General features: G+C 52.0%; 1 protein-coding gene across 1 annotated transcript; it reads left to right on the top strand.

The window, feature by feature from the left end:
• Nucleotides 1-7,282: 7,282 nt before the first annotated feature.
• On the top strand, nt 7,283-8,215 carry LOC143692669 (olfactory receptor 14A16-like). The gene has a single exon (XM_077172917.1). It carries the CDS (start codon nt 7,283-7,285, stop codon nt 8,213-8,215), a length of 933 nt encoding a protein of 310 aa, XP_077029032.1.
• The last annotated feature ends 3,322 nt before the right edge of the window (nt 8,216-11,537 follow it).

Genomic DNA, 11,537 nt, shown 5'->3' with positions numbered 1-11,537 from the left:
GGTCTCCATGGAGTCCCTGTCCCTGCCTGTGACATTCCAGCTCTGGAACAGCCTGGAGACTCTTGGAAAGATCCCATGGAACCCCTGTGAGGGCCTGTGACAAATCTGATCCTTATTAGGCAACCATCACCAGCCCCCTGTTGCTATGGTCAGTTTCCATGGCAACCATCACCAGCCCCCCCCGTTGCTATGGTCAGTTTCCATGGCAACCATCACCAGCCCCCCCCGTTGCTATGCTCAGTGCCTTGGCAGCTCCATGCAGACCCCATGCCAGGGCTGGTTGCCATGGACACCAGCTCAGGCCTGCAGCCAGAGCCCGTTGCCATGGCAAACATTGGCAGCCCCATCCCCAGGCTGATGGGATCCCAGAAGCACAGAATTGGCTGAGCTGGGAGGGACCCATCAGGATCCTCCAGTCCAACTGCTGGCCCTGCACAGGACACCCCAACAATGCCAGCCTGGGCCTGGCAGCGCTGGCCAAACGCTGCTGCAGCTCAGAGAGCCCTGGAGCTGGGACCCTTCCCTGGGGAGCCTGGCCAGGGCCCCAGCAGCCTCTGGGCAAAAACCTTTTCCTGACACCCAACCTGAGCCTGCCCTGACTCAGCTGCAGCCGCTCCCTCCACTCCTGTCCCTGGGCACCAGAGGGAAGAGGTTCCCACAGCCCCAGCCAGGGACCCGCTCCCAAGGCTGCTGCCATGGCCACCAGGGCTGCCACCAGCTGGGATGCTCGGTTTCCACGGGCCGGGCTTCAGGAATGGGATTCCCCAATTTCCTGCTCCCGCTAAAACCGCGCTGCCCTCGCTGCCCTCCCGCCTCCCATGGAAAGCACAAAAGGCAAAGATCCCGGGCTGGGATAAGAACAATTTAATGGGAACAGCAACGAGATAAGGAACAAACAGGAGCAGAAACAATATTGACAACAGAAGGGATAAATAAAACTGTTTACAGGGAAAACTACAACACAACTCACAGGGTCTGCTGGCTACAATTTCCCCTGTCTGGAAAGGACACCCTTCTCCTCAGGGAGAGAGAGAGAGAGAGAGTCCCTTTCCTGTCCGTGGCAATGATCTGAGGTGGGACTGAATGTAATGACAGGGCCATGGCCAGTCCCTCATGTTTTTCAATGCCACATCAGGTCATTGGCAAAGGGCAGGACAAGGTACAGGTGTCTTCCCAGCATGGATCACAGGGAACATGGATCACCAGGGCTCTTTCCAATATGGATCCTCCAATGGGGGATGAAGCTGGAACTAGGCATAAAGCTCCAAGAACCAAGAGGCCATTGCTGCATTTCAGGGCCTCATGGAGCCAAAGGGCCGTTGTGATCATGCTGGCCACCATGGAATCATGGAGACCATTGTGACACTGTGGGGCCTCATGGAAGGGAGGGGCCATTGTGACACTATGAGAACTTGTGGAACCAAGGGAATCATTGTTGCACTGCTGGGCCCCAATGGAACCAGGGGGCCATTGGACACAGCCAGGCTTCATGGAACCAATAGTTTATTATGACTCTGTGAGGCCTTGTGGAACCATGGAGACTATGAAGATCCTTAAGGACTTGTGTAACTAAGGGGCCATTATGACACCTGAGGGCCTCATGGAAGCCAGAGAATTATTGTGGCACTGCCAGGCCTCATGGAAGTAAGGAGTCATTGTGACACTGCAGGGCCCTGTGGAAGCAAGGGAGCATGAAATAGGTGTGGCTGCCTTGGCCTCCCAGGGGTCACCTGACAGATCTGGCTGACCTTGGAATGTGGAAGGCCACTCCCATCTGCCCCTTAAACACTGGGGCTCTGGGCTCTTCTTTTTATCGAAAAGAACTGTCCATTTTTTCCAGGCATCCATGGCCAAAATTAGGATTCCACCTCCAAATTTTTTTGTATCCAAGGATTGCTCCCAGACAAATGTTGCCAGGACAGACAAGTCTGGCTGGTCTTTGACTCCTGAGGAGCAGCACTCACATGTTTTCCAAACACTGGAAAGGGCTCTGTGCTTTTCTTTTTGTGGAAAAAAATGATCCTTCTCCAGGCACAAATGTCTGAAATTAGGACTCCGCATTCATAATTTCAAATATCCAAGGGTTGCTCCAAGCAAACCTGCCGGGACAGACAGGTCAGGTTTCCCTTGGCCTCTGGTGGTTGCTGTTCATCAGCTCCTGAAACATGGGGGCTCCATGCTTTCCTTCCTATGGAGACCAATGTGACACTTGGAAGCCTTGTGAAATGAAGGGGCCATTGTGGCACTGCAGAGCACCATGGATCCAAGGGACAATTGTGACACTGTGGGGCCTCGTGGAACCAAGGACATCCCTGTGGCTCTGTTGGGCCGCATGGTCCCAAGGGGCCAGTGCAAAGTAGCAGTGTGGGAGTTAGCCCAGCTGTAACTCAGAGTCAGACAGAATTTACCCCCAAAGAATTGGGCATGAGTCTCAAGCCCTGGGAATCATTTGTTTAACTCAGGGTGAGTTTGAGAGTTCCCCCATAAGCCTTTAATGTTGTTATGCTAAGTTGTCCCAGTTCTCCTCCCCTACTGGTTACTTGTTTCCCCTATAGGGTTATTGTTCCAGAATGTTCTACCCTCAAGTGTATATTTTGTTGCTTTGCCTTTATCTCAGGTCTTTGAATCCCACCCCTCCTACTGTGCTCGACTTCTCCATGTTTATTGTTTTTCACCCTGTTACTAAAGTTCTTTTTGGGCAACTCAATTGATCCTGCTTGTAGGAGCGTCAGGGTGAAGGACAGTTGGGACGGACTGAGACGAGAGATCTCTGAAGCCAGGTCTTGGAACTTGTGGTTTATTGCAAAGGGTGTGGGTGCAGGGGCCTTGTTTGGAGCTGCCAGCCACAGCTCGGAGCAGGCCCGAGAGAGGAGCTCAAAAGAAGCGCCCAAAATGGATGCCCGAAAGAGGAGGGGAGTTCCCATTACAGTACAATAAATCTTCTTCTGTGTTGCATATTCTAATTTTCACTAACCAATCTGGTACAGGATACAAATCTTATAGCATTTACATACAGCCTAGAAGAATCATTACATTACCATACTGTGTTACATTTTAAACCCTAAAATCTACTCTTTGCACCCCTTCTGCCAAGCTAGTAGGGTCTGCTCTGACCCTTGGACCTGTCTGCAAGCAGAGGGTATTGTTTCATCAAAAGAAGATTACCTTCAGCTGGCCATACCATTGTTTTCCAGTTGTTCAGTAACTAAGGCTTGGTATCTCAAAGCTTGATTTCATTTAAATCTCCCTTATAGTTTCCATATTCTCAAAATCTTTTGACAGGCAATCATATTTATAAGGCTTTCCTGTTTCATCTTACCCAGCATCTGCTCCTTTTCATTTTCACCACCCGTGCCCTGAAGTTGGGGAACGAGAAAGGTTTGTCACAGCCACCCTCATTGCGACGTTTGGCACCTGAACAGGGGCCCTGACATTCAGTCATGTCAGCTGGGGTTAGCTGATGGATAGGCCAGCGCTCCCCGGGATTTTGGATTGTGCTGGGCCTGCAGATTCATCATTGCTTCGAGGGGCCTCGGCCAGGATCCACAGGGACAGCGACAGTTTCACCTGTGTAGGATTGCAGGTGGGTTTGGGGAAACGCAGGACATTTATTGCCCATTTTGCCACTGTGTTTTTACAATATGCATCCACATCCCATAACTGATTTGGGGCGTTCCAGTGGCTGTTCCATGTAAGGCAGAGAAAGAGAAAAATGGGCAGCCGGATATCCAAAGTAGAAAGGTGCATATATGGATGCTTTAAGTTAATTCTCACTGATCATGACCAAATATCTTCAAAGAACAAATCAAAATCAATCATGAAGTGGATCATTAAAAATTTTCCAGATGCCCGTGAGCCTGACTGTCCTCCCTCCATTTTGGCTCCTCCACATCCTGCTACCACAACCTCTTCGGCCCTGAACGAACCTCCAGACTCCACCCCCACAACTGCGGGTCACGCCCCCACTGTCAATCATTCCACCTCCCCCCTGGGCCATGCTCCAGAAGGGCAGCCTGGAACTCCGCCATCCTAAATCAAGGCCCTTCCTCCCCAACACCTGACAAAATTGCAGCGCCCTCTGCCTCACCCTCCTGCAACAATATAATCCCATGATCCAAGATACTAAGCCCAACTGTCACACTATTTCTAATCCAAATGTTTCTACTCCAAGTTATTCTTCCTCCCCAGAAGACAGTTTGGACTCCCCAGAGCCACCTTGCCCCTCAATCCCAGAAGATCACTAGGAAAGGATCTGGAAAGAAGCAGTTAAGGAAGGAGACTGGCAAATAACCTCAAAACTCCTTGTTGCCCCTGTATGTTATGAAAGAAGGGGGCAGAATCCCAGGTATCAGCCATTGGTTTACAGGGAAATCAAGGATCTGTGTAGGGCAGCTAAAGACCATAGGAAGGACTTACCTTGTTTTAATGGCCTAATGAGGGCCATGTTTACAGCACATGTCTTATCTCCCTATGATTTAAAATATATTATGACCATGTTGTTGTCACCTACAGAATACACCCTGTGGGAAGGGGGATGGAAGTGTTTACTAAATCAATTAATAGCAGACTATGCTAATAATGAGGCAAGGACAGAATTGACAATCAACCATCCAGCTGGAGAAGGACAACACAGCCTACCAGATGATCAAGCAGCAGGTATCCCCAGAGAAGTATTGGATGATATCAAAGAGATGGCTTTGACAGCTTTAATCCAGGTATCAGATGGTAGCATCCCAATTTGGACTACCTTGGGTGGCTGCAGCTAAAGCTTTAGGGCAATCAGACCATCCTGGGTGCCTGTTGAGTAAGCAAACCAATGCTGCCTCCCTCACATTGAGTGGCTGCTCTCAGACACAGAGACCATCAGACACGCCACCTTGCAGAACAGCGATGGAGTTTTTACTCTGGGCACATGGGCATGGCTGTGTAGACTCTGAGGGCATGTGCTGCATGAACCTCTCCAGCCACAGCGAGTCAATCCACAAGAGCATTCAGGTACTGAAGGAAGGGTTCAAGAAGCTTCAAGTGGAAAACAGACTGGTTCAATAAACTCTTCCAATCCAAGGGACTAAAGGGTTGGATGATGTGTAGCTAAAACAGGACTATTGATTCTCTTAATGGTTGTTGTTGCATTGTTAATTGTCCCATGTTTGTTTGGATGCTTTTAGAAAGTCTTACAAAATTTTTTCAGTTCCATCTTTGTTATAAAACAGAAAGGGGGAAGATACCCAACACAGGCTCCTCATGGACTACTTGGAGGAGAGAATTGGAGGCCAGGATGGCACAAAAACCTCCCAGAGACTCAGTGTGGGAAGGAAAATCCTTAAAAGTACCTAAAAGTATTCTTGGATCCATGAAGTACCTTAAAAACCTTGAGTATCTCAAGGCATTAATGAGCCCCACTGAGTGTGAGTACAAAGCTCTCCAGGGACTCATTAAAGCAGATAATTGGGGCCAGGATTGCACAAACCTCTCAAAGAGTCTGTATCAAAAGGGAAACACCAAGTAGCTTAAATTAACTGAAGTACCCTGAAGTATTAATGAGCCCACTGAGTGTTGTTACTGACAAAGCCTCTCCAGGGACTAATTACAGCAGATAATTGGAGGCCATGATTGCACAAACCTCTCAGAGACTCCAAGGCAAAAGCCAAACCCCAAGTCCTTTGAAAAACCTGCAGTCCCTGCAGGGAGCATGAAAGAGCCCCCAGGGCCATTGCTGAGCAAGGCTCCCCAGGGACTCCTTGCAGCAGATCCTTGAGGCCACTGGGATGTGGGCTAGGGGGGGATGCTGAGGGCAGCACAAGGGGCTGACAGTGCCCAGCCTGGCTGGGGCTGTGCCAGGAGGCCCCAGGGCCTCAGGACAAGGTGTCTCCTCCCAGCCCTTGCTGGCACAGACCCTGCTGTGGCCCAGGGCACCAAGACTTGGCTTCTCTTTGTCCCCACCTGTCATCACTGCCTGCAGTTCTCTGCTCTGCCTGGGGCCTGGGGACACTTGCTCAGTCGTGTCCCTCTCTGGGACCCATTAAAAGTCCAAGAAACTTTGGAGTTGGATTCTGCCTTGGAGTTCTGGAGAGGTTTCTTCAGCTGCCTCTCAGGGACTGATGTTCAGGGCCTGAGCACAAAGCCCCAGAGGCTCATTAAAGTCCTTGTGCTGTGTCTGTGCTGCTGAGCTGGGCTGGGCTCCTGGCACAGAGGCAGCTCCTGCTCACCAAGAAGAGCTTCAAAAGCACATTTCTCTGGATGAGCAGCTCTTGTGCCAGCCCAGCAGGGCTGGGGCACTGCCTGCAGCCAGCCCGGGCACAGCCCAGAGGCACAGAGAGCTTCAATCAGTCAGGGCTGGGAAGGGGCTGAGAAGTGCCTGGGGCACAATCACTTCCAGCCCTTGGCACAGGAACCTCTGGCTGCAGGACAATGCAGCTGCAGCTCCTGGAGCCATCTCCTCAAGCTGGAACATGCCAATGCCTGCAGAGCCTGTGAGTACATTCTCTGCTTGTCTCTTGTGCAGAGCAGCCAGGGGTGCCCAGGGCTGTCCTGCAGAGCAGGGTCCTGCAGCCCAGGGCGCTGTGCTGGGGCAGGGACTCTGCTGCCTGCCAGGGACAGCTCTCAGCCAGCCCTGGCAGCTGCTCCCAGCACTGGGGGACAAGATCTGGGTGGGGGGAGACAGCTGGTGAGGCTTGGAAGTGTTCTCCTTGTGTGGGGAGGATGCTGCATTGTTCAGGACTTCTCCCAGCATGGCATTTCACTGCAGAATTTAGATTATACAGGGAGCATAGCAAGGTAGGGGCTGCATAAAAAGGGAAATCCTGCTTTTCATTCTACTGCTCTGTGTTGCCTGGATGGGAAATTGTACATAGATATTCATCCCTCAGGTAAGGCTGAGGAAAGAAAATAAATTATCTGAGATCTGAATAAACCATACAGTGAAAGAAATCAGTCTTTTGAGGCAGCATCAGTGTTGCTTTTCCAGCCTCCTCAGGGTTGCTCTGACATTGCCATCAGAGCCTGAAGAGCCAGAGCTGCCCCTGGGCAGTGCCTGAGCTGGGAGGGCTCTGCAGGGCAGAGCTGAGCCCCCAGGGCTGGGCTGGGCTCTGGCAGCACTGGCAGGGCCCAGCCCTGGGCACAGGGAAGCAGCTGCTGGCAGGGACAGCTCCAGGCAGCAGAGCCCTGGGCAGGCAGTGGGGGGAAAGTGCCCCCAGGCTGTGCTGGGATATTTCAAGTCCTCTCCAAACCCAACTATTCCATGATTACTTTTCTTACAGATCCCCATGCCAAGACAGAACAAATGTCCAACAGCAGCTGCATCAGGCACTTCCTCCTGCTGGCATTGGCAGACACGCGGCAGCTGCAGCTCCTGCACTTCTGCCTCTTGCTGGGCATCTCCCTGGCTGCCCTCCTGGGCAACGGCCTCATCATCAGCGCCGTAGCCTGCGGCCACCACCTGCACACGCCCATGTTCTTCTTCCTGCTCAACCTGGCCCTCGCTGACCTGGGCTCCATCTGCACCACTGTCCCCAAAGCCATGCACAATTCCCTCTGGGACACCAGCAACATCTCCTACACTGGATGTGCTGCACAGCTCTTTTTTTTTGTTTTTTGTGCAGCAACAGAGTTTTATCTCCTGACTGTGATGTGCTACGACCGCTACGTGTCCATCTGCAAACCCCTGCACTACGGGACCCTCCTGGGCAGCAGAGCTTGTGCCCACATGGCAGCAGCTGCCTGGGCCAGTGCCTTTCTCAATGCCCTCATGCACACTGCCAATACATTTTCCTTGCCCCTGTGCCATGGCAATGCCCTGGGACAGTTCTTCTGTGAAATCCCACAGATCCTCAAGCTCTCCTGCTCCAAATCCTATCTCAGGGAACTGGGGCTCATTGCTGTTACTATCTGTTTAGGACTTGGCTGTTTTGTGTTCATTGTTTTCTCCTATGTGCAGATCTTCAGGGCTGTGCTGAGGATCCCCTCTGAGCAGGGACGGCACAAAGCCTTTTCCACATGCCTCCCTCACCTGGCCGTGCTCTCTCTATTCCTCAGCACTGGTATGTTTTCCGACTTTAAACCCCTCTCCATGTCCTCCCCGTCCCTGGATCTGGCCCTGTCAGTTCTGTACTCGGTGGTGCCTCCAGCCCTGAACCCCCTCATCTACAGCCTGAGGAACCAGGAGCTCAAGGCTGCAGTGTGGAGACTGATAACCAGATGCTTTCAGAAACATTAATCTGCTGGCCAATTTCTGCAAATTACTTTTAATAAAATACATCTTTGATACTTCTTGTTGATTTCATTTTGCAGGCTCTTTTTCTTTGTTTTCCTTTTTAATATTGTGTAAAAATAAATATCATTGTTTGTGCCATTTCTCATTGTGTTTCCCTCCACTTACCCTGTGGCCACAGACTCTGTCAATGAGGGGCTGTGCTCTCAGTGGCTTTAAGTGAACTAAAGGAGCTCCCAGAAAAGTTTGCCCTTTCCTCTCTGGCCCCACTCCCCATTGCAGTTCCTGACTTGGCCCCATGGGAACGTCCCTTGGGCAGCAGGATCATCCTACAAGTGCTGCAGGAATTGTCTGCAGGCTCCTGCAGTGCCTGCTGCTGCTCCCTTGCCAGAGGCACCCCAGGCCAGGGGGGCACATCTGGGCTGCTGTGTCTGCCTCTGGGGCTCCCTGTTCTGGGAAATGAGGAGGAGCTGCAGAGGCTCTGCAGGACTGACAGGATGGGCTTTGGGGCTGCCAGGAGAAGCTGAGGGACCTGGGCTGCTGGAGCTGCTGAAGAGGAGGCCCAGGGCTCATCCTGCAGCTGCTCCAAGGGTGGTTTCAGAGAATCCCAGAATCAGCAAGGCTGGAAAAGACCTTGGAGATCATCAAGTCCAACCTGTGCCCTGACACTGCCTTGTCTCCCCTGAGCCTCCTCTTCTCCAGGATAAACAACCCCAGCTCCCTCAGCCCCTCCTCACAGGACTTGTGCTCCAGACCCCTCCCCAGCCCTGTTGCCCTTCTCTGGACATGCTCCAGCCCCTCCACATCCTTCCTAAATTGGGGGCCCAGAACTGGACACAGCACTCGAGGTGCTGCCCAAGCAGTGCCCAGCACAGGGGAAGAATCCCTGCCCTGCTCCTGCTGGCCACACCATTCCTGATCCAGGCCAGGAGCCATTGGCCTTCTTGGCCACCTGGGCACACTGCTGCCTCATGTCCAGCCTGCTGTCCATCAGTCCCTGCAGGTCCCTTTCTGCCTGGCTGCTCTCCAGCCACTCTGTCCCCAGCCTGTAGCACTGCAGGGGTTGTTGTGGCCAAAGTGCAGGATCTGGCACTGGGACTTGTTAAACCTCACCTTGTTGGATTTGGGCCTGGATCCAGCCTGTCCAGGGCCCTGTGCAGAGCCCTCCTGCCCTCCAGCAGATCCACACTCACACCCAGCTTGGTGTCATCTGCAAATTTGCTGATGATGGACTCAATCCCCTCATGCAGATCATCAGTGCAGATATTGAAATCCACGCTGGCTGGCTCTGATCCCTGGGCCATCCTGTGGGTGCCCTGTGATGGCACTCAAGGTGATCTGTTCCATAACCTTGCCAGGCACCCAGGTCAGGCTGACAGGCCTGGAGTTCCCCAGCTCCTCCTTCCAGCCCTTCCTGAGGGTGGGCTCACACTGGCACCTCCAGTGCTCTGGGCCCTCCCTGCTGAGCCAGGACTGATGGTAAATGATGGAGAGCAGCTTGGGGAGCTCATCCACAGCTCCCTCATCCCCCTAGGATGGATCCCATCTGATCCCAGAGACACCTGTGAGCATCTGAGTGGCTCAGCAGGTCAGCAGCTGCTTCCTCCTGGATTCCAGGGGGCTGTTCTGCTCCCTGTGCCCATCTACCAGCTCAGGAGAACACTTGTCCTGAGAACAACCTGTCCTAATATTGAAAATTGACAACAAGATATTAAGTAGCTTTTTCTTTTACTTATCTTCAGTTGCTCTATTTTTAACTGCATCCAATAAAGAGTAGAGGTTCTCCTTCTCCCTCCTTTTGCTATAATTGTTTTTATAAAAAAATTTTTTATTCTTTTTACAAGCCGCCATTTTAAATTCTAATTGTGCTTTCATTTCTTCACATCACTTTCTTCATAACCTAACAACATCCTTAAACACTTTCTGCATTGCTGGTCCTTTTTTCCTCTGAGTTCCCAGAAAAGCTGCATGTGCAGCCAGGGCAGTCCTTTTCCTCTCTAGATCATGTTTTGGCACACTGGGACAGGTTGCTCCTTCCCCCTTAAGATTACTTTCTTGAAATGTGTCCATCCTTCCTGGATCCCTTTGTTTTAAAGGGCTCTTTCCTTTCAAAAAATCAGTACCAGATTTGGTACTCCCCAAAGTCTGGGGAGGGCCAAAGTCTGCCCATCCTAATGCCAGTGTAGAAGTTTTGTTGCTACCCCTCCTTCTTTCATAGAACATTGAAAACTTGATTATTTCATGGTCACTGGGCCCCAGGCTGCCTCCGTGTGAACAGCAGCATACAGAGCTTTCCTTGGGAGTGTCACCAAAAATTCGGCAAAACAGAAAACTCCTTAACCCCAGTGTAGCATTAAGAAGCAGCATTCTTTATTCAGCTGGATGTACAGGGGATAGCTCCTCCCAAAACCATGCAGGCTGAGTAGAGGAAAGTTTCTGTTTATTTTCTGTATTTTGCTCACATATTCATTGATTGTCCTCGACTAAACATACATTTGATAATAATTTCCCCAAAATCATTGACATATTTCCCCTCCCCTTTACCCATGCATTCTTCTGTCCTGGGGGTCTCTCTGGTGGTCCCTGGAGAACAAGCTCCAGGTGTGAGCTCAGCTGGTGGAGACAATTCATCATCTGGTAACATGAGGTCACAGAGTGGAATGTGACATCACAGAGTGGGGTATGTGAGGTCATGGAGAAGCTATGACATCATAGGCCATATCTGTGACACCACATGGCAGAATTCTGACTTCATAGAGCGGATGATGACCTCAGAGATTTGGCTGTGACATCAGAGACCAGCTGTGTGACATTAGAGAATGGGCTGTGATGTCACAGAGCAGGCTGTGACATCCCAGAGGGGCTGTGTGACATCCCAGAGGGGCTGTGTGACATCCCAGCAGGGCTGTGTCAGGTCACTGGGTTGGTCACTCGGCCCCAGCTCCCCCTCACAGTTTCTCCCAACAAGTCCAATGCTGTCCATGCCCAGCGGGGTCCCTGTCCCCCGGGATCCCCCCGGCCCACCTGGAGCCACAGCCTCCACCAAAGGATGTTCCACAGGATCCACCCCAGAGCCTGACATGGGGACAAGGGGCCAGGGCTGTGTGACCAGGACATCAAGGACGGGGATTCTCCAGGTCACTGTGGCCTGGGTTGGGTTGCCCAGGGCAGGAAAGATGTCTGGCAGCTGGAGCAGGGTCTGGGAAGGGCCTCCAAGGTGGGGCTGGAGCCCCTGGGCTGTGAGCAGAGGCTGAGGGAGCTGGGCTTGTCCAGCCCAGAGCAGGGAAGGCTGAGGGGCTCCTCATCCCAGCCTGGCAGTGCCAGCGAG

This window comes from Agelaius phoeniceus (genome assembly GCF_051311805.1).
Source record: "Agelaius phoeniceus isolate bAgePho1 chromosome W unlocalized genomic scaffold, bAgePho1.hap1 SUPER_W_unloc_2, whole genome shotgun sequence".
Lineage (NCBI taxonomy): Eukaryota > Metazoa > Chordata > Aves > Passeriformes > Icteridae > Agelaius > Agelaius phoeniceus.
The sequence above is the reverse complement of the archived record's forward strand: the minus strand, read 5'-3'. Positions and strand labels throughout refer to the sequence as shown.